Here is a 23,834-nt window from a genome sequence, read left to right on the forward strand (position 1 = left end):
TGAATTTGACTAATATAGATTCTGTCCAACGTGCTTGATATGGTTCAGCTGGTGCGCATGGCCTCTGGTCCTGCCACACAGAAGGCCAGCTGCAGCTGGAAGGTAACAGCGCCAACTCCTCTCAGACAGAAGCTAGAAGTCTTCAGTTCTCCAGTCTTCCTTGAAAATAAGATGTGTTTCCCACTGCGCTTTACAACCTCGTACAAACCCTAATGTACAAACGCATACGGTGGTTGTACTCTCATTGTGTTGTTCTGTCTAGGATTGGGATTGATGCCTTTTAAAGAGACCTAGTATCTACTCTCAAAAACAACGGTGTTGGTTTGCCTGTGTGTGTGTGAATGTGTAGGTCTCTACACGTGGTTTTCGTATATGTTTCAGTGCATATAAGCAACATTGAAGCTGAAGAGTAACCCAAGCCTGTTAACTGTGGTCTCTCCCTCTCTCTCTCTCTCTCTCTCTCTCTCTCTCTCTCTCTCTCTCTCTCTCTCTCTCTCTCTCTCTCTCTCTCTCTCTCTCTCTCTCTCTCTCTCTCTCTCTATATATATATATATATATATATATATATATATATATATATATATATATATTTCTTTCTCTCTTACTTTCTCTATTTTCTTCTCTCTGTCTCTCTCTCCCAGGCGGGCAGGCAGTAAGGCTTGACAGAAGATGCGACGGGGGTGGTGTCTCTTCAGATGGCTGGGGACAGGCATGGCCATCCTGTGGCTGCTCTCCTGCAGCCTGGGGCAGAATACCGAAGGTACATTCAAACACTGGACTTAAATGTGACCGAAATGTCAATATTGAAATTCAAACTTTTCCAAATGTTATCCTGTAACTGTAACTCGTCTTGGGATGTAGTGAGGTCATTAGCCATTTCTCGGAGAACATTTGAGGGTTTTCCGATGTTCTTCTGCATGTTCTGTACTGTGTTCCTGGGTCTTTACCTGAGGGGTTAAAGCTAAGGGTCATATTAATTGTATTTCTTGATAACAGTCCATGGAGTCTATAGAGCTGTGATAGATGGGTAAGGGTTGATGCAGAAGTTGTAGCCCTGCCAAGCATTTATAACCGTTCCAATTGGAAGGTCAAGGGGAATCAATTTCATTTAATCCACAGGGGAAGATAGCAATAATGTCTTTCTCGCATGGGCATTAGAGATACTCTGGATGATGTTAAAGCGTGTAGCACTTACAGTAAAGCCCCCCACTCACCAAGAAACCTACCACCCACATTGCATATTACCACTGCAAGGCCATTATGAGTTCATACATCCAGATCATCCAGACATCTAGATGAATTGTCCTACTAAGAGGATTCACCCTGTAGTTTTATGTAAAAGTACTGAAAGTACCAAGGGAATCCTGGTACTCCCAGCAGTGGGTCTTAATCTTCTGTCTCATGTTAGTAAAAAGTTAGTACATAGAGAGCGCTGAGGTCCTAGTCAACCGGGCTGTGTCCAGTACTGGCTACGTGACAGGACTGGGTCTCGCTGTATTACTGTACACTTTTTGATATGGTTTCATGTGCGTGGTTTGGTATCATGGAAACGTCGCTTCTTTTCCCTGTCTCCCTCATGCCTGCATACAGTATTTCTTTTGATTGGTTGATTTTCAGACTATTACACTGCAGCGTGGGTTAACAGGAAGATGGCTTGGTTGTCGACATGGTTTCAGATCAGGGAATGTCTCCGAATGAAAGTTGGCGTGGCGGCGTAGTCATTGTTGTTATTGTAGCTCTAAATAAAGACCATGAGGTGTTGAGTGATCTCCTGAAGGTGAAAATGGTGCATTGTGGGTGAAAGGCTTCTTCGGGATCCACTCTGTGTCTGCTGCTCTCAGCATATGAACAGATATGTGTGTTCATGTTGAGTGAGAAAACCACTGACTGAAAAGCACAGGGTTCCAATGTCTTAGCTGAACATAGACATTTTTCCACTACCGCTTTGGATGTCCCAGTATGGCTTACCTTGGAGAACCTCAGTTTAGGTGTGAAGCTTTTAAAGCCTCTATATTTTCAGAGCTTTATAGGGTGGGGGTGGGGGGGTTGGCTGGCATACAAACCAGCTTGTTAATTAGGTTCAGTCACCTTGAGAATAAGGTAATTCCATTTTAAAGAAAACTTGATCCCTAAGTTTGTTTGTGATAAAAGCAACTCAGAGTTAAGTCATGTTTGTAAGCTAAATCATTGTGGAACCTCTGTGTACGTGCTTGCATGTGCATGTGTGCTAGTGCATGTCTGAGTTCTGCTTGTGCTCTGTTATTTACATAATTGAAGAGGCTTAACGGTACCACCGGCTGCTATAATAGTTTTTTTATTGCTACCAGAACAAGCCTGTCCTCTTGTCCTCTTTCAGACTGTTAGGGAATGTAGGTCGCTGGGTTTAGTTTGACGAAAGAAATGTCCAACCAGGACCTAGATATCCAAGTAGTAATCTACTATCCAGTGCTACCACAGATCAGCACAGCTGTGTTTCCTCTCATCCCCAGTTTCTAATGAAACTCATGGGATAACATAGCTCTCATATCTTCATAGCCTGTCTTGAGTAGTGAGGAAGGTCTCAATGTGATGCATGGCTGCATTTCCTGTCCTTGTCCTGCTCTCTCTCTCTCTCTCTCTCTCTCTCTCTCTCTCTCTCTCTCTCTCTCTCTCTCTCTCTCTCTCTCTCCCTCTCCCTCTCCCTCTCCCTCTCCCTCTCCCTCTCTCTCTCTCTCTCTCTCTCTCTCTCATTTCAGCGGATTCTCTACTGTGACTTGGGTCTGCGTCATAAAGGAGTTTTCATCCCACTGATTAGCACACGGCCGCACTCTGTAATTTGAATCAATGCAGACACAGATAATTACATAGGGAACAGGTGGACATTACTGCTAGTTACAATGCTTGCAAATGAACCCTGATTTGATCATTGGGAGTTAGCCACTGTGGAGGAATGCCAGAGACTGAGTGTTTGTGTGTGTCCAGTGTCACCTAGGGAGGATCTTGATTTCAGTACGTATTCTTTACCTTCCTCTCAACCTCCTCTCTTCCATAAATCTCTCTGCACTGTCTATCTCAATGTGCCCTCTGCTCTGACTGACGGTTTATTCTCTAACTGACGTGTTAGATACCTAACCTACTGGGCTTAAGGGTGAAACAATGTAGATGAAGAGGTTTATCGTTAAAATGCGGAATGGATTCATCTAAGAAATGTGAAATATGATAGGAAATAGTGGACATCAACTCGGTTACACCTCTCTCTCTTTGTCTCTGGGTCTCTTTCTCTCTCCCCATTTCATGCGTCCATTCCATTCGCTCAATCCTTTCTTCATGAGCCATCGTCTAGACTGCCGTGCTAGTCCTTAGCTGGGTCAGTCGATGTGTCTGCGTGTGAGCCTTTCAGCTCTCTGTTCTCCTCCAACTTTGCAGATGCCGCTTGTCCATCTCTCCTCCCTGAGAGGCCGCCCACATCCCAGTCTAACAAAGGTCAATGAAAGGCCATCCCTCCATCTGGAAAAGGACGCATAGATATTATCCATCCCAAACCCTCTGGCAGACGTTGTTCGTTGGTGTGTCTAGGTGTGTTTGCGTGTTCACGCGCACTCTCCTGTTGTGGGTGGGTGCATATCGGTCTCTGTCATTCTTTTTCCCCCTCTCTCTTCATCTCTCTCTTTCTCCCTCTCCCAGTCTCAAGGCACAATTGTTTGTCTATTTCGGGGCTTTGACTGATTATTGGCCAGATGTGCAGACTGTCTGGCTGCTGCAGCCCAGGGGGGGTGGAAAGCAAAGGAGCGGATGGATGTTTTAATCCGGCCTCCCAGCAGGCTGTAATCAGGCTCTGTTTGGGCCAGGAGGGCATGGTGCCTTCAGGGGCCTGGTGAGGCCGGGTCCGGACCTCCTCCTGGACCTCTGGCCGGCTCCAGGGGAGCAGCTTGACCTCGCAGCAGTTCACCTGCTGTGTAATTGCATCTCTCTCCCCCTGTTACTGCCCCCCCCCCACCACCACCACCACCGCACACACGCATCTCCCGCTCCCCCCTAGAGAGGAATGAGGACGGGGTGGAAAGAGAAAGGGTTTAAAAGGGAGGGGATTATACTCCTATGACCCCCCCCTCTCTTCTTTATCCTCATCAGTTACTGAACAGGGATTAGCGTCGGCCGCTCTGACACGCCTTCACCTTTCTCTCTGCCTTTTCCACCAGACCTGCACACACACACACACACACCCACTCACACATGTCCCCCTTCACTCCCACACACAGCTTTTCCCAGCATGTATACGTGTGCAGAGGTGGCAGGGTTAAAGGCAGACCTAAAGGTGTTTTGAAGCAAATCCTTTCTTGCAATTGATTTGACTGCTTTCCTCTTGAGGTGAGTGGGAGGTGTGGGAGCAGAGGAGAAAGAGGAGGAATTCTGTGTTTCGACAAAGTATGAGTTGCCCGTCATCAAGACTACCATGCTGCTCCTTATCTCATGTCCTAAGGTGAGATGTTTTACTTTGCCGGAGAGTTTCTTTCTGTTGGGGAAACCTCTGGTTTGAGCTCTCTAATTGTGCTTTGGGAAGAATGTGTGGTGGTGGTGGTGGGGAGGGGGTGGATCATAGAGCGTCCTTACTTTCCCCACATACCCTCCACACTGCACTTAACTAAGGGCTTCAGGCTTTGGCTTCGGTTCCACAAGACCTTGGACTCCAGAGTGATGCTAAGTTGAAGAGGGGGCTGAATTCTTGGCAGGGCTGTGCTGCCCTCCACACCTCCAGTGAAGTATCCCTCCTCCCTTCTGGGATGTATAAACAGTGCGTTCCTCTTTTTTCATACTGACTTTTCCCTGTGACCTCCCATTAACCAGTGATGTGAGACGTTGGACAGGCGCCCTGTGTCTCTCAACCCGGCAACCACCTCCCCTGGCGCCGTCCCAGGGTGCACTTCAGACCTCAGGCGTCACACTTCATGCCAATGCAGTAAACCTGCCCTACCTGGGGAAAGGAAATGGCATCCTTGTGTGTTCAGAGTCCCCTACAGCACCATGGACAGCTCCCAATACCATAACCTTTGACCCTGCACACTTTAAGTGGAGGATGATGAAATCCCCGGCTTGGTGGCCCTGTCTGCTTGTGTCCGTGTCACCTCTGTTGTAGTCCATCAGGCTGTGTTACTTCCTGGAGAGTCTCGGCCCGTGAGAGAGGCTCTCCCCCCCAGGGTTCTCCCCCTCGCTGTCACCCAGGTTTGATATTTATATAAAGGGCAGGGGTATTTATGGCTGCATATGGAGCTATTAAAGTCTTTATGAGTGGAAGGACCTTGTGCTTGAGCTGAGACAGAGACATTTATCTCGAGCGAGAGGAGAGGTTTACTTTACTCTCCATTGCTCTTTCAGGGTGTCTGGCTAAGGCCCTGTCTGTCTGGGGCAATCCACAACAGGGGTAGGTTGGGCTGTGGTCCTGTTGAAGGGTTTTCTCAGAGTGTTCGAGCTGGGTGCCATTTCCCAGGCCAATTTAGGTGAAAGATGGCCGACCACAGTGTGCAACAAAAGGTCCTTAAAGCCATATCTTGTTAAAAAGAAATCTTCTCTTGACATCCATCTTACATTTTGGGGGTTTTAAAGAAACCAATAAACATTTCCAATTGAAGTTTCGTAGCTCGAGGAGTTTGAATTGGTGATTAGGACTGTTGGATGATCTCCTGTAATGAAAGCAAATCACCAAGAGGTTCAAATGAGAATATTTAGATTGTGTTAGGATTAGCCTGCTGAAGCAGAGGAGTGCCTTGATTACCAATTAGCGATGGAGTGTTGCTTTTGTTAGCCTGATGCCTTTCCCTCTTCCCCTCCTTTCGCATCCACTGCTGGGAACATGGAGAGATAGCACCATCAGACGAGCCAGGCTCCCCTCGGAGGGACACAAAAAGCAGCCTGCCGTTTCATGTTGAGGAGCGAATGCCCTGTGCTCAATCAGCCATGGTAATGGAGCAGGCTGATGCAACGCGAGAGAGTGGAGACTAGCTCTCCATTCAGTCCAAGCCTCCTTCAGCCGAGCCCTCGCCACCAGGAGCCTGCCCCTTCGCTGTCTGATGCGTAAGAGACGCGTTGGCTGCTTGTTAAGGAAATTATGGCTGTACTGCATGGTGCTCTTTTAGTCCAGACCTTCACAGAACTCACTAACGAGGGGCCTTTTGTACAGCGGCACTGCCGGAGAGTGGAAATCCACGGGTTGCCTTCTTACAATCTTTGTTGTCTTGCTAAGTAACCATTAGCTAATGCCTCCAGAACGCTGGGACACCAGCACAGTACACCAGTAGAGGACTGCTGATCAACTAGGGAGTAAGCATGTTTTGGTCAATTAAAACATGAAATGGATGTATTTACTGTTCATAAGCCTGCCTATAGGGACCCACACTGAAGCACCCATGTAGGCCAGAGGAGGGGGGGTTACTGTTTTCAAGTGTAATTGTAGCAGAATATTTTGGTTTGGCATTGTGGGGCCTTGTAGAACAAAGCGTTTCCATGCAGTGCTATGCAGTCCTCTGTTCAGAGGAATGGTCACATAAAGCATGGCTTTTCCCCAGCATGCCTCCTTCTGCAGTGCTCTTATGTATTGATTTAGTCTGGTAATAACTCTATAGAGGCACTGTCCCTCTGGGAAGGCCTCATGCAGTTATGAGAGAGAATTGTGCATATGTGTGTTATACTGTATGTGCATTGTTTGTGTGTGACTGCTTTTCCATGTGCCTCCTTGCCTGTGTGTGTGTGTACAGATTTGTATGTTGTGTGCATTCTCCAACATACTCCCCCCCCCTTCCTCTCTTTCTTCTATCTTTCCCAGGACAGCCTGTGTCCCTCTTTTGTACTGTGTGTGCACAGTTACACTATTACAGCACACTTGGTTGTCTTATATGTCCTTTCAATGTACACTGCCACAAAGTGCAATGTCATTTCTATGGTCTCCTACAACTCTGCCTCTAAAACCAAGTTAACCCACTACATGCCTCCTAAGTCCAAGTTATCTTTTTAGGTTTGGCCCTGGTCTACTAGATAAGTGAATAAGTCTGTAAGCTGCTTTGCTTTGGGCGTGTGTGTTTGTGTGTATTAATAGTAGGTTTAATAATGCCTTACCAACCTGGGGAGTGTGGTGTTTGGGCATTTTAGCATGACTAAGCAGTGTTTACTCCTATGAGCTCAGCGCTTGAGGGGAGCAATGGGGGGAAGCAGTAGAGAACCATCTCAAAAATTCTCTCTCATAACTGCATGAGGCCTTCCCAGAGGGACAGTGCCTCTATGGGAAATGTCAGAAACAAACAGATACACATCCACACGCTGCTGAAACATGACGAAGTGCTTCTCTTTGGATTTGTAGTCAACATGTGTCTTTGTATGCCGCCCGCTTTGAGCTGATGGGGTTGTCTGCTTGTGCGAGTGTCTGTATTTGTGTGTGTGCGTGTGTGGAGTTTTTTGTTGTTGCTGTTCCTCCTCTACAGTGTGAGCTGTGATCTCAATAGGGGACCATTAGCAGTGCAACACCATGCATTGTTCTTCCTCCCTGCATGACTGCCTTCTCTACTCCAAAAATCCCTTTGACATTTCTACACACATACACACACACACAGACAGACAGACAGACAGTCAGACAGACAGACAAACACTTTGCACTCACACACACACACACACACACACACACACACACACACAGGAAAATACTTCCTGTGATCGTTGTGGGATTTCACAGAAAACAGCGGATAGGATTCCAAAACCTTTGCCTACACACTCGCACACAATCTCTCTCTCTGATACTATGTGTATCTCCTCACAGCTGATCTGCATTCTCAGGTTTATGTTCTGCTTTGTTTATGCCACAGGTTGTTGGGTCTGACCCACTTGATATATCCTCCTGTTGTCAGTATCAAAGAACACCTTGCTTTCTCTGCATCGCAGGCAGATATATGCATCTATAATTGCAGCAAAACACTGTGACATTGACTATGTTGCAGTTCCTACATGCTGGAAACCACCTACACTGCAAGCAAAGGCTCAACATGACTTGAAACACACACGTTGTCATTGCACATGCAGTTCAACCACATGAATCGTAACACAAACAAAAGGAAGCCATAAAGATAAGTTACACACATTTTCCCCTGTGTTTTGATACAAACAGAAATGGGAAGAATTAATTACATGAGAGATTTTTGCCTTGGGTTTCCAATCCTACTTCTTCTCTAATTATGATCCGTACCTGTGCTGTGTAAGAAGCTCTAATTAATACCACAGCCTAATTATGACACCCTTAGGTTGTATTACTGATTAATGTGCACTTCATAAACCTGCATTACTGGAGAGGCTGGGGACCATGCATATTTGAAAGAAACAGTAGCCTCTCGTTCACACCTAGAGACAAGTGTTTGGTTACATAAGTGGAGCCACACAGCATACGGTCAGTGGGGAACCTGAGAGGGAGGGGCTGGGTGGTGCCTAGTGACAGGGTGCCTGGTGACAGGGTGCCTGGTGACAGCGTGCCTGGTGACAGGGTGTCGGTGTCTGACTACTCTGTCCCTGCCTGAGGACATGCAGGGTAAAAAGACACCACAGCTGGGCAACAGGCTGCGCGTGTTTGTAAACGTGGCCTTGATAGGGGACACTTGAGGCTAAATGACCTACTGTTTAATGTCTGTGTGTGTGTGTGTGCACTGTGTGTGCGCGTGTGTGTTTGTTTGTGTGTCACATCAGTGGCTGTAATTCGATTTACCTTTTGTGCCCAATGTTCTGTTTCTTTTTCAATTTATGCACTCCTCCACACAGCCCTGCCCATTTAAAAAAAAGCTCTCCTGGTTCCTGATGGGGAGTCCATACTTTTCCATTCCGGGCATGGGTTCATACTGAAAGGAACATGTGAGAATAGGAAACACTCAGCTGTCTTCACTATGGGATTATGAACTGTAATTCAGTAAAATAGTGTTCATCCTTGCTAAATAATGTCACTCCACAGCTGCCTGCAGAGAAGAGAGTTTCGACTGTCATGTCGGCTGAACTGCTAACTGTTCACAGTGCACTCTCTGTGTGTCCCCGGTGGAATAACCCTCTCCCTCTCCTTTCTCTCCTCCCTATCTTCCTCCTCTCCCCTTGCCCTTAGTCCTCTGAGATTTCTTCCTCCCTTTTCTAACATCAAACCTCTCTCCAGAACAACAATTTCACGCTATTACTTTCTTCCATCCCTTCTGTTCTGCTTTCCGCCGGCACCACTAACTCTGACCCCCTCCAGACTGGAAGTACGAGGGTAAGAGGATAAACAGTACCTTTTCCTCTCTCTCCTCCTTGTCTTCTCTTCTCTTTTCTTTCTCTCTATATCTTATCTTGTCTATTCAATTTTGTATTGCGATTTCTTCCTTCTGTCTGTCTGTGTCTCTGTCTCGACCGCTCGTATCTCTTTGACACATACGTGCACATAAACACCCACACGCACAAACACCTGATCCTCACACACTGATGGAGCATAATGCCTCTCAGAACCTTTCAACCCTCTACCAGTCAGAGGTCTAGGCTTTCATTGCCTTTCGTCTCAGTGTCTTGTGGTAGCTGCCCTCCATCTGTGGTGCTTGTCTCGGTGTCCGCCTCGCTAATGTCATCCCATATGGCTGTCAGGTGGCACAAGATGGCCACACTCACTCACCCACCCACCTGCCACCCTTCAACAGTCATTGGCGCCTCCATGTCACCAATACGTAACAACATAACACCCATCATGGCAGCTTATGTCAACATCTGATAAAACAAACAGTGGATAAAGCCCTGGAGACAGGACAGGGGGTGGGAAGAAATATTCCCATTTTAAGTCATGAATTTAGAATTTCTATTTAGAATCCAAGAATCATGTGATTTCAAGCTATTAGATGTATCTTGTCAACTTAAACTTGCATTTGGGTACTTATATCCATATACATCTCTATACATTATTTGATATAAGCTGCTATAAACTCATACACAAGCTATTTTAAAATTGTAACACGTTGTAGCAGGAAGCCATTTGCTAGTTCTAAGAAGCCTTTTGTGCTCTCTCTCTCTCTCTCTCTCTCTCTCTCTCTCTCTCTCTCTCTCTCTCTCTCTCTCTCTCTCTCTCTCTCTCTCTCTCTCTCTCTACCACACAGAGTGCAAGCTGTCCAGGAATGGCCCCCCTGCCACCATAGTGACCATCGATGAGGAAAGCCCCAACGGTATGTACTGGACTTCCTCTCACCCGCTCCGCGCAGACTGCTGTTCACTAGCTAACACAACGCGATGCGGTGAAGTGAAAGACGCGCAAGAGTCAGGTGGCTGAGCGGTTAGGGAATCGGGCTAGTAATCAGAAGGTTGCTGGTTTGATTCCCCGGTCGTGCAAAATGATGGTGCGTCCTTGGGCAAGGCACTTCACCTCGGGGGAATGTCCCTGTACTTACTGTAAGTCGCTCTGGATAAGAGCGTCTGCTAAATGACTAAATGTAAAATGTAAATGTAAGACCACCTGTTGAAATCCATGCTGAATTCTGAAGGGGGTGTGTGTATGTGTGTGTGTGGGTGTGTGTGCTCAAGCGTGTGGGACATCCCAGGGTGTGATGGTGCTGCGGTGCTGTGTATGGAGCTGTACAGATGGTGTTTGTAATAGTCACACTGCATGAATATGTGATTTCCTTTTGAGGGAAAGCTTAAGTGGCAGCTCCGTTACCCAGAAGTCTGTGCTACACAGACCACATCATTGCTGTGTCTGTGTGCTACGCTGGGCCTCTGGTGGTCGTCTGGGCTGAGCATTGACGGAAGAACCGTACTGTCGGTTCTACCGACACGCCTGAGAGAAAGTGTGTTAAGTGTTTGCACGTCTATGGTTTGTGTTTCTGTGTTTGTGTGTGTGTTTGAATCTGTGAGAGAGATGCTCGTGACTGCTAGCTTGTCAGGAGACTGTGCTGTAGAAAGGAGGTAGATGAGGGTGTCTTCGGCCATGAAACGGCCCCGTGTCTCCTCCAGAGCTCCCCTGCAGATATCAGCACTGCAGGTTAACACACCTAATGAGCAGCTCTCAAGAAAGACAGATCTCTCTTGTTTACATCAAGTGCTACCGTACGTCCATACTCTTCATCGGGCGGATGCACACTGAACGGAGTGCGTGGTCACGCCTGCTCCCCTGTGATCGGGCACTCGTGTGCGAATCTGCGTGTACATATGGCGGTGTGTGTAGTCATCAAGGACTGTAACTTGGCCCTTGATCGATTGCTGGCAAAAATGCATGAGATATAGGCAGCCAGGTTTGCATCAGAAAACTTGGACGCCGCCTGCTAATTTGTGCTAATATTCCTCAGAGAACACTCATTTACCTGGGATATGGGGCTCTCCTGGCCCTGTGTCCCTTTATTTATCTCTGGGAGATGAAAACGCCCTACCCCGTCTTCCTATAATGGAATGTAGAAACGGCAACCAGTCATTATTGACCAACGCAATTATCCTTCTAAATGTGCTCCATTCCTTCTTCCTGTCACACAGACGCCACACAAATGAAACATAATATGATTCCATCTCTTCCTGCGTTCACTTTTCCATTAGTTTGCCTCCGGCTGGGAGGAACGGAGCGAACAGGGTGTTCACCAATCTTTCTGTGTTTGTTCTTGGGCGCGGAGAGAGGGTGCCATCCTTGTCTCTGAGGGGGAAATACTTGGAGCCCGGTGGAGATGAGAAGCGAGTGAGCAGCATCATTGACAAATGTTCCCCAGAAGTTCTACAGTTTACAAAGGGAGTGCTTTTGTTAAATTATTAATGGGACTATAGTTCACCTGGTCATCCAGAAATATCTCTATTCTAGCATTTTGCTTCACTTAATTGATCCGGAAATGGAGCATTCCAGTTGATTTATTACATTGTTTAGTCAATGACATACTTAAGTAGCTAGCTAATGGTTGTGCTACTTAGCTACAGTATTTTTAGTTGTCATACAGAAATATGTTGTAGCTTGATATGCTGTAGTATGCTCTGTTAAATGCTATTACATGGATATATTACAGTATCTGCAGATAATCACAAAATGCATTAATTCTTATGAATTCCAGTAAATTACAAATACTTCCATCAACATTTTACACCTTGGTACAGTACTTGGTATAACTAGGATAAAAATAACCAGGCAAGATAGCAGAACACCTGGGACAGACCTATTGAATGGGATACTGTCATGCATTTAATAATAAATCATAGAGGTGATAATCGTGGACGCAGAAGAGATTGGCATCAGGATGTTTCCAGTATCTTATGACTGAGGTGTATCGAGAGATGGATATGACCATCTCAGTTGTGTGGCCGTGTGTCCGTGGGGGTTCTGCTCGGTGAGAGTAGCAGCTGAGGAGGAGGAGGAGGGGGGGGGCAGAGTAGGAGTGGGGCGCGTGGAGGACGGGAAAGGGGGGGCTAGCCTCTGGTGCCTCAGAAGTCTCTCTGACGGATCGTATACCAGAACGTAGAGGCAGCCAGCACAGAACATCATTGCGCCAATGAAGATCCACCTGACATACTGTATGCGTATTCGTTTTGCACAGCAGAGCTATTTACTTGCTCTGTCAACATTGCATTTATCAATGAAGTTAACGATGTCGAAAACATATTTTCATATTGGTGGAAAGGATTGTATGGAAGGTACATGGAGAGCCAGACAGACCCAGACGAACAGAGGTGCTGTAAGGGAAAGAGAGACAGGGTGCGGTGGGCAGAGGGAGGGGTAGAACTGGAAAGGTAAGACAGATTATTGACGGAACCACTCCAACAACAGCAGAAGCAAATAAGCCCATCCATAAAGTGGAAGGCATTTTCCTATCTCTTATCTTGTCACTTGCAAATTCCTGATTTGTATCATGCGAGGCCCGGGGCGTGTGAAGATCCTTCTTCCTCATGCATATTGAGCGACACCTTCCTGGAAATTGAAAAGAAAAATGAGGAAGCCTAGTAGCTGAGGGGTTTTTATTCAAAAGGTGTCGTTTAAAAACCCACGTAAGTTGTTTCAATCTCCATCTCAGTGCCAGGTCAAACAAGTAGGCTACCTGACTGCATGGTCAACAACAGGGTTTTATAGTCAACATTCGAACTAGCTACAATCAATTCGATACAAGGGTTCAACACACTACACCAGGGCCTAGGACACAGCCACCTGGCCTTACTGGGATGAATGATAGCTTAGCAGAGCTAAGTCTGTTCTGTAAGCTGTTATCTGTGGGCATTGCAGTCTCTCTTTTTAGGCACTCATGTCAGGCTTTAGAAAGCCATGCCAGTGACGAGCACACCTAAGGAAACTGACGAAGCTGAAATTGAAGCAAACAGCCAGAATAGAAGGTGTTGATTTTAAATGCCATTTATCCATTGTCAAGGTCTCTCCAGTACACTCCTTCCCCTCCTCCTCCATACCGCTCCTCTCCCTCTTCTCTTTTCTTGTCCTTTTCTCCTGTCCTCTTGTTTCTTGTGTCCTCTCTGTTCTGCCTAAGGGGGGTGGGGGGGGGTGGGAGGGCAGGTGTATGTGGTTAGCTGAAATGATTGCAAGGCTAGCAATATGTAATTAGAGTGTGGCTGGGAAGCCAGGATTAGTATCCAACACCTGCCACTCCTCTGGATTAGAGATAGATAAAGATAAATAGAAAGTGAGGAAGGGGATGAGAGGAGTGAGGTAGAGAGCGTCCGAGTGATTCAGCCACAATGCACCTGTTGGTCGTTTTTGAAGTGCTTTTTGGGAGTATGTTTGCATCTGTGTAGCTGTGTTGTATAAAGAGCCACTGATTAATTTTCATTTCAAGGTACAATTTCACGTTTGTTTTTTAAATAATCAATCAGCGAATGTATTCTGAGCTATCACTAGATCCTTTGTCACTGGAATACAAAACAAACAAAACCAGAACCAAGCAGTTTACACATTTCACTTTGTCTCCAACTAATTAGAGAATTATTAGTCTTACTGTTGTTGTTCTCTGTACACAAGGACACATTTTGTGCTTTTGATGTGTAAATAAAGACTGCAATTAAAGTATTGTGTTGAGATAAATGGTCAGTCTAATTAGTTGTGTTGCTGTGGTAAATGACTGCGCCTCTGTGTTTACCCTCATTAAGGAGCAGGAGAGACCTTTGAAGTTCAGCACTGCACTGTATCTTGATTTTCATCCACCTTACATCAGATGAAAACCCTCTATCACCACAATATACTGTAAAGGAAATTGAGATATTCACGCCCTGAGCTGTCATTGAACTATCCACCTAAATATGCTTACTTACTGTTTCTATTCCCTACTATTTTAACACTTGAAAAAAGGCACTTTCTCAAGATATCGTTCCGAGTTGATGCTGGCATTCTAAACCCACACTGCATTATTCAGTTGTCTGCCCGTGAGGGAGGGAGATTGTCACGTTTCTTTACGGTTGTCCAACTTTCAAGGCTATATGTCATTTTGTATAAACTACTCTCATGGTAAACCTTGGGGTTCTTTTAGTATAACATCTCACTGTTTGGTAGTTTCCTGGGAAGTGTCTACTGCTCTCTCTGTGAATATTTGTTTTATGTGCTCTACAAGTTCACATGCTGTGGACGGGGTGGGCCGCTTTTAACAGATTAGGTTTCGGTTGTGTTGGTCCATTAGTTCATGATTTGCATTCTCAGTTGATAATGAAATGGCTTCTTCACCACCAATTAATTTCCAACACATTGCAGAGATTACCCATGGCTGTAATGCTCATACTCTACATTAAAGGGATTGGTCAATTTCATTTTCCTCTTGGTACTCATTGACCTGGACATTTGGTTTTTCAGAACAATGTATAAAGCCTAATGGTGCGACTTCACTGCAGTCCGCTCTCTCAATTATATCATGAAAGAAGATTATATCATAGTGCAAAGTGATTGATGTGAGCAGACAAAGTCATATTTAAAATAACCTTCTGCACACCCACACAAATACATAAACAGTGTGAGCAGATTCAATCTCCATCTACTCCCACTTGCGTATCATCACGAGTTGAGAGGATGCTTTTTCCTCTATTGTCAAACTACCCAAGAGAGAGGAGAGAGAGACAGAGGAGAGAGAGACAGAGAGAGAGAGAGAGAGAGAGAGAGAGAGAGAGAGAGAGAGAGAGAGAGAGAGAGAGAGAGAGAGAGAGAGAGAGAGAGAGAGAGAGTAGCTGAATTCTCTCATTTGGGCTCTAAGACCCAGAACCGTGACCCTACAGCCACGGTGTTGCCCTCTGGCTGGGTACAGAGGCACTTCAGGAAGCCCGAGTCTGCTAATGTGGAAGGCATGCGAGGTAGAGCTCATGTGCCCTTGGTTTAGACAGTGGTAACAAGCAGGGAGAGTGCAGTAGCAAGGTAGCGTATGCTGCTGGGGCATTGTTAAGACACTCATCATTGCCAAGCTGAGGCTCAAGGTGTGCTACCGGAGGCCGGCTTCAGATGCCTTGATCTTTGCTGCAGTGGCTTAGGTCTGGAAAGGGTTAATGGAATCCACCCGGCCACCCTCCGAGAAAGAGAAAGACATGTGAAGAGATGGAATGAGAGACTGATAAAGGAGTGAGAGGGAGAGAGATTATGTTCATAAGGCCATTCTCTTTCAGATTATGTTTGTCTGGAGCAGTATTTGGTCGGCTTGTCTTAAGTCTGTCTGTCTCACGGAGAGCGTGACTGGATTGTTCGACTCTAAAGCAAATCCACACACTTTCAGCAGCTCAGAAGATTTAGTCAACGGGGTGGCAATGTGATTACAGAGAACCAGTGTTTAGTAAGAGACAATATCTATCCATGATACAATCGGTTTTGAACTTGTTTACTGTGACTTAACAATAAACTCTGCTTTACAGAGCTTGAAAGTTGGCACGCTGAGGATGTGATATAGGGGTCACTATCTGGACCCTCGAAAATGTACATCTGGAGGGTTAGTATAAGTATTAGCAGGTCCTAATACTTTGAGTTACTCTGCTGAGTGCTGACTATGGTATCAAAGCAAGCTGTAGATTGAAGGCCTATCCCAATGATGTTCTTGTGACCCAAATGAAAGAAAGGAGAAGTAATCCAAGACGATGCCTTGGGACAACTATGATAATTTTCGTAAACAGGAGGGCTGACTGTAACTGTGTGCGTTTTGCACTATGCCTGCTTTCTCCTGTGGGGGGAGACTAGCCCAATTTCTCCCTCTCTTTCTCTAAATATAACCTACTGTAAGGAACAGCTGTTCCTCTCTTTCCATTAGGCAGTGTGGCTCCAGTTGACTCTGGCAGTAAGGCATAAACAGACAGATGTTTGTGCGGATCAAATTACACCAGATGTAATTAGAGGTTATTAAGCACTTGGAGCACTAAGATGACGTTGGTGTTAACATTCCCGCTCAGTTGAAGGCGGCTGTAACTTATCATATTTTTCTAGCTGGCAGTGGTTGCACTGTGGTGAGTCCCCTGACAGCTGGTTTGTGTGTGTGTGTGTGTGTGTGTGTGTGTGTATGCATGTGAATGTGTGTGTGATGGTGTTTCGTTTTGTTTGTATTGGAGATAGACTCTTATGTTTGCTGATGTCACACACTACGTGCTGACCTGTGTTGTAATGTACATCATTTCCAATTCACATTTCATGTCTGGTGTAGGATCATATTGACACTACAGTGTCAGTGTGTATTTTCCATGCGCAGGCTTGCTCAATCTCACACTACTTACACCTGGTTGATAGGTGTCTAAAAGGGGTTGGGTGAGAAACTCGAGGTATTTAGCACTGCGGGCCAAACACACACACATTGACACCTCATATCGGTCCCTTGATGAATCCAAATGCAAGCCAGTGTCTGTGCCATCATCAGGCTTGTGTTGAGCTTGATTCCGAGGGAATGACATCCATTCATAGCTAAAACAAATGCTTGCTCTTTAATTACAGACTACATTACAATATGTTATATTAGCTAGAAATAGCTGTCTTACTTGGTTGTTATAATAATTGTGATTATTTGTATTGGGCAGATCTTAATGAATATGTTTTGAGTCTAGGGATGGACTTCAGTCATCAAAGCTCAGAAGACATGAAAGGCATTTCCAAATGACCTGATGCCACACACTCTTCTGTCTCTCCGTAATGAATAGTCCACTGGGGCTCTATTCATAAGACAAGTGTACTTAAATTGTATTCAAAGATCCATCTATAGGTCCATCTACAGTCTATCTCTGTGCCACTATGAGAGGGATCTGTTTGATGTGGTGAGGCATTGGGGATGCAAGTGGTGTCTGAGAGAGAGTCAGGTCCTGCCTCCACCGCCAGAAGCCCCCCTGAACTGTGTGAGAAGGCTACTCGGCATGTCTGACAGGTGCCTGTGGAACATGGCCCTGCGTTGACTTTAGTTCCAACACCGACTCCTAGAACCGAAGTATTTCCAGGAGAGGAGGAGGAGAGAAGAGATTCAGTATACAATTGGCAGAGAAGCCTAGTAAGGAAGACTTGCCAACTTGGTATGCTGGATTAGTGGATGAATAGAAGTTTTGACTCTTCACAGTCACATCTCTTACATTTACATTTACATTTAGTCATTTAGCAGACGCTCTTATCCAGAGCGACTTACAGTAAGTACTGGGACATTCCCCCCGAGGCAAGTAGGGTGAAGTGCCTTGCCCAAGGACACAACGTCAGTTGGCATGACCGGGAATCGAACTGGCAACCTTCGGATTACTAGCCCGATTCCCTCACCGCTCAGCCACCTGACTCTTGAGACTGCGCCTGCATGCATCTCATTGAGAGTGGAGCAGCATGAAAGAGTTGTCGAGGAGCAGAAGCATGGTGTAATAATTACCTATAGGACGCAAGGAGGCCTCTCCTCCCCCACATCTAATCTTATCAGCCATGTCATTTATGACCTCTAGTATGTGTTCTGAGAAGATGTGGCTCCCTGATGAAGCCTTTGAAGCAGAACTATTTTTGACAAGACAATGTTTTCGATTAACGGACCTGCAACAGCAACCATCTTCAACTTTCAACGAGATTCTGAGAGATCCATTATTCTAATGGCCTCGTGTTGAGACGATGATGTCCTTCTGATTGCAACACAGATACATAAAAAACGTGTTGCCAGAAACGAGTGGCTCAAAAAATAAAATAAACATTGGAACAAAACAAAACATGAAACATTGGAAGCAGTACCACTTATCATCGCTCTTCCATAGACGCTACTACTTAAGAGTCTGAATGATTCTGCAGTAAGGGTAAAGCCTTTTTATTAAAGCATAAAATACTGGGTGTTATAGGGTAGAATTAAAGTAATCATTAAGACGCCACCTTCCTCTTAGCTTTTAGAGCTCAATCCTCTACTTACTTATGGTATATGTGGGAGATTAGTGCTGCAGGTTGTGAACTGTTTTAGAACATATTTTAATCCCTGCACAATGTCTCTGGAGGCTCTAAACTTGTTCTCATGTGACCACATAGAACAAATAAACTTCTATTCTCCCTCAAGGGTGGTACTAGCTTTATTCAAAGATATATGTAGTCTTGTGGTTTGCCTAATTAAAGATGTATGCACCGAAGGGGTTGACCCCAGACTCCAAGCCCAAGTGTTAACCAGTAGACCAAGACCATAGTTCCTCACCACTTCTGCTACAGATGGCTCCTAATCAAGGTGTCATGTGTGACCCGAATATCAGTTATCCTGGACAGCATTGACTGTCTCCTACCAAGCGCGAGGCCAGATATTCCCCTGTGTTTCCAGAGTCAGAAATAGTCTGCTCATAGGAGACCACCACAGACCTCAGCTTTTAATCTTCTACTGATTAAAAGCCAGGAAGGAAATGGTGCAGATAAAGTGGCCCGTGAGGAACATCATTAGGAAGGCCAGGGTTTGCGGACAGATAGCGTTGGGTATGCTGCCGTCTACGTTGGTGGAACACGCTGAACCAGCATTTAGAAGAGGCCTGGCCTGATGGTGAGTGGTATTCTGGATCATAGACAGATGTACTTTGTTCTGCTGGTTCCTCTCTGCAGGCACGGTTCTAGTCGAGAATATGCAGATCAACGGAAGAGCCCAAGATCCAGACAGAACCATCTCCCTGTTGCTACTGGAGAACTACGACCACTGGGTCATTCTGGACTCAGCGAGGCAGAGGCTATTTTTGAACAGCACCGGACGAGTTCTGGACAGGGATGTGAGTATGACACATGGAGGACACGGATTTTACGGGCAGATATTTTCCGATTTAACAATGTTGTATTTATGATATTTTGACAAATGATTGAATAATCCCAATAATCCTGCTAGAAATGTCAAATTCTACTGCGTGTAGGAATCAAATGGACTTTTGATAGGTAAAATCATTGGCCACTGTAAACACTGGTACTGGTATCAAACATTTCCAGAAAATGCTGTGGCTCCTGACATCTCCTATTCTTTCTCCTACTCCTGGATCGACTTCTCTGCAATTACCTTATAGCGCTTTGTTTGCCAAGAGTTTTCTTAGCAGATGTGTCTGGGAGATTTCAAAGAGACTTTATTGGCCGGGAATTCTCACTCCAGCTCTTTGCTCTGAATGGCAACATGTATTTTCTCGATCATCAAGGTGTGGTGCTGTTTTTCTTTTTTCCTTTTTCCCCCAAATGTGTCTGTCCTGGTTGGATTAGTTTGAAAGCATTGCCCTGGCTAGGAGCCTATCTGTCGCTTCTCAGCGGCCTGTCTGGGTGTGTACAGATGGCATGTCTAGATTGCCAGAATATTGGAGGGTAGCAATGGAAAGGTAAGGAGGATTCTGTGTCCAGATGACTGGCATGCACCTGTTTGCTGTTTTCTGGGGCACAAAAAGAAAGATAAAATCAACCCCTAAGAGCTTTGACCATAATAGTTTCATTAATAGATTTTTATGTGATTTATTTTCAAACGATTGTTCGATTGACCATCTCGCTCCTTCTGTCTCTCGTTCTCTCTCTTTCAGCCCCCCAACTACATCACTACCATCGTGGTTCAGATACAGTGTACCAATGAACTTGTTGGCACTGTGATTTTGCACGAGGTCCGCATCGTGGTGAGGGATCGGAACGACAACACGCCTCGCTTCCAGCAGCCGCGCTACTATGTAGCCATCAACGAGGTGAGAGACAGGTAGAGGTAGAGAGAGAAACAAATGATCCTTAATGCTCTCAATGCCTGTCCATAGTTAAGTCACCATTGGTTGGGCTGTGACCCCCTCCCAGAATCATCCAATTAGGTTTGACATTTTTTGTGACCCCAGATGGATTCGCTGATTACATGCTAGACGACATGCTACAGTACATGCCAAACCAACTGATTTTGTTGTTATACAGAAAAGCTGTTACATGAAGTTCATACATCTAGTCATCCTTATTCATTATGTTGTTGTTTGTCAGTGTAAACTTGGAATACAATGTGCAATTTTAAGTACATGAATTTCACAGTGTAATGTGTGAATTTACCTCCTAAAACTCACAAGTAGAGAGGATTTACAGAAGGTCTAAACAGTAGCATACTCATGTTACTATTATTCAGATCACACAGGAAAAAAATCCACATACTGAAGCAGAAGAGATAAGACTGAGCCTCAGGTGTATTCCTTCATTTCTATCTGAGTATATTTTTTCCCCATCTTATTTTGCCTGTACACTTTCTGCTCATGGACGTTGGGAAACACTGTGATAGCTATTTTACGCACGTTAGGCTGCAGCTGCCCTAAAACAAGACAACAAAAGCAGATCTTCCACTCTTCAAGATAACTACTCTACCTTCAGCACACGGAATTTGCTGGGTAATGCGTGGATACAAGCAAGCTTGCGTGTCAGCAGTGAATCATGGGGTTTGTGTCTCTGCGTGATATAGATGTCACCATGCTCTGTGCCCCCAAGAGCTTACCCATGATGCCTTTGACAAATATAATCAGCTCAGGGAGTGTGCATTTGTTCAAACAAATTTGTAGTGTTTGTGTGTGTGTGTGTGTTCCACATGTGAGAGAGTGTTTGTGTATTATTAAAAAGGAAGGTGATGACTCTGAACCAATAGACTAGCCCCTTGTCCCTTGCAGGGTGTTTCCGGAATGGCAAATTCTGTGTGTGCCATGGCTGTGTATGGAATTCTAAAACCTGTTACATCAAAAATGGAGCAGATCAACATTCATTACGACATTCCATTCTGTAACATCAGTTGTTGACTCAGCATTCTTTTGCTACAATATCTCAGCTGCATCATTGTCCTTTTGACACCAACACATTTTTCTAGGTATATATTTTTGGATGTTGTTGGCGTGTTTACCAACAGAACATCACATTAACATATTAGCATTGTTGATGTGCATTAGCATCAGTCACTGCTTTTCATATTCTTGAGTTGAGGCCATTTGCAGAGCATGGCTATTCTAGAAAACATAACTACGGAGAAAATGTTCAAATATGAAGTGTAAATAGACCCATGCTGTACATATGTATGTTGTTCATACCATAGAGAATGGCAGTAAAGATCTGCGTTACACCCTTAGTTAACTTGACTGTAAGGACTTCCCTTGCTATGCTTCCATTGAGATTTGCTCTGGCAATCGGAAGAAGAGCATTTCAGAAATGCTAAACTGTGCTAACGTTGCAGGTCAAGCTTAGACCACCTCAGTCTTCTCTCCTCCAAGAACCCTGAACAAGAGGGTGCACCAAACCATCCAAAACTTAACCATTAAGATGTCAAACCATCAGACCATGAGCTGGGCTGAGGAAAGTGGGAGACAGATTTTTTGGGGGGGGAATAGACTTTACCTTCTGGATGGATACATGTTAAAACCCCACCCCCCTGTGCTTATTAGATATTGAATATCTAAAAACCTTTGAGCTGCTTTTTGTCGGATTTCCAGAAATGCCGAAATTTGAAATGCTGAAGAAGAATTGAACAAGACTATGGTAACTTTTTTGGCACTCCAGACAACTGGAATGCGGAAGGCTGACAATGCTAAATATGTTGCACTGCTTTGTCAAACTGCCTATCCCTTTCCAAATAAAATGTTTTACTGGCTATGTGAGGAAGCCTACAAAGACAAAACCACTATTCCCACACAGTCCTAAAGCCCAAATATTAGGGAATAGTAGGTAACGCTCCTAGAGTATGAGTAGTAAGAACTAAGATTCTTCATTGCTATTCAAGTAATACTATTCAGGCCAGAGGGTTGAATCATCCATTCCCTTTAGAGCAGCAAACAATATAAAATAGATTAAATCCACAGTAAATAAATATGTAGAATAAATATATGTGCTATTATATTAATACTGGCTTGCATCTACAATGTATTATCCCTCCACAATCTCCTGAACAACACACACATTTTAGATGTCTTTTGTATTCAAGTCACACCATAGTTATGGGATGGAGGTTGAGGCCGGAACCAGAGCAGTAACTGTGGAAGTAGCTGCACAGTGGCTTCTAGACTACTAGCCCTCAGAGCAACGTGCAAGCTACCTTCCCACCCATTTCACGCTAATTAGAGCCCAACCATTTTGATGGTGTGAAGGGGAGACCATGTCTCACACAGACAGGGTCTGAGTGCAAATTGAGTGTTTCCCTAAGGAGACTCTGTGCTGTATGAGGACTGTTGACAACTTCCCTCTTTCTCTGATGTCTTGGCTCCTAGCTGACTCCAGTGGGGACCATCATCTTCACAGGCTTCTCAGGAAACAACGGTGCCACTGACATCGATGATGGGCCCAATGGACAGATAGAATATGGCATCCAGTACAACCCCAATGACCCGGTACAGAGATCTACTGCTGACTTTCTCGCCCAATAAAGATAGCACCACATGAGAACCACACCATTACAGTTGTTCATCTCTTCTTCTGTTTCTCCCAATTGTCTGTGTGTCTGTCTGTGTTTCTGTCTGTCTGTCTGTCTGTCTGACTCTCTCTCTCTCTCTCTCTCTCTCTCTCTCTCTCTCTCTCTGTCTTCAGGTAGCTAACGATACAGTGTATGTAGCAAACACTCTTTCAGGCTTCATTGCTCTGGCTGAGAGACTGAACTATGAAGAGAGAACACGCTACCTGGTCATTATTCAAGCAAATGTAAGTCTGTCAAGGTGTTAAGCTTGACCTTTACACTGTTTTGTATGATGTTAAATTGGCCTTTAGATATAACTCCATGTGCCAGTAAACTGACTTTGTAAAGCTTGTTTGGTTCAAATGCTGATGGAGCTCAGCTGGTGCTTTGTATAATTGTTAATTTGTAAGATGGAATATGGCCATTCAGCTACTTAAAATTTCACCTTGTCTAAATTAATTGACGTTTCACATAGGCATGCTTGAGGGAAAAAGTGGGGGTTATATTGCTGCTTTTGCCTGTCAGTAGTTAACAGAGACTCATTCTTTATCTTTCTCAAACAACAACGGTAATTTTGATATGCAGACAATTTGTTTGGTTTGATGCTCCCGTTGTAGTTCATACAAGCAAAAGTCATGGATTGGAGGATGGATGGAAATTGTATTTCTTGTTTTTGTTCACTGCTTGACAGAGAAGTTGTCTCATCACAGAAGACGCATGATAATTGATTTGCATTTGTTATGGCATATGAACAGTTTTTTTTTTCCAACACATAATTTTTGAAGTCAATTGTGAAGAGGCAATTTTGGAAAAACAACAAACACATCAGCGTAGCCTCTAGAGTAGACTTAAAGCAGAGAAAAAGGCAGAGAAGTTGCCCCCTCCACAGGTTTTGGTCTTTATTTACTGCCTCATTTGCATAATGACTCCAGGCTGTCTATGGGGTTTTGTTAGATTACTGTTCATAGGCTAACAGCTTTACATATCAGCTTTGATTTAATTAGAGTTTTTACAAGGGGAAGGGCAATCACCCCCAGTCTCCCACCAGGCAATGGGAGGGAGAAATATTGAAAATCAAGGAGC

The 23,834-nt window shown here is 44.9% G+C and overlaps 1 protein-coding gene across 1 annotated transcript in view; it reads left to right on the top strand.

The window, feature by feature from the left end:
- The window catches only part of LOC134022773 (protocadherin-15-like), a 105,874-nt gene that overhangs the window by 10,535 nt on the left and 71,505 nt on the right, over positions 1–23,834 (top strand). Inside the window, 7 exon segments of the mRNA XM_062464522.1 lie at positions 642–760; positions 9,227–9,241; positions 10,110–10,175; positions 18,947–19,107; positions 19,888–20,043; positions 22,570–22,689; positions 22,886–22,996. Coding sequence (XP_062320506.1) covers positions 670–760; positions 9,227–9,241; positions 10,110–10,175; positions 18,947–19,107; positions 19,888–20,043; positions 22,570–22,689; positions 22,886–22,996 — 720 coding nt within the window. The 5' untranslated portion in view covers positions 642–669.

The sequence above is a fragment of the Osmerus eperlanus genome, chromosome 6 (genome assembly GCF_963692335.1).
Source record: "Osmerus eperlanus chromosome 6, fOsmEpe2.1, whole genome shotgun sequence".
Classification (NCBI taxonomy): Eukaryota; Metazoa; Chordata; class Actinopteri; order Osmeriformes; family Osmeridae; genus Osmerus; species Osmerus eperlanus.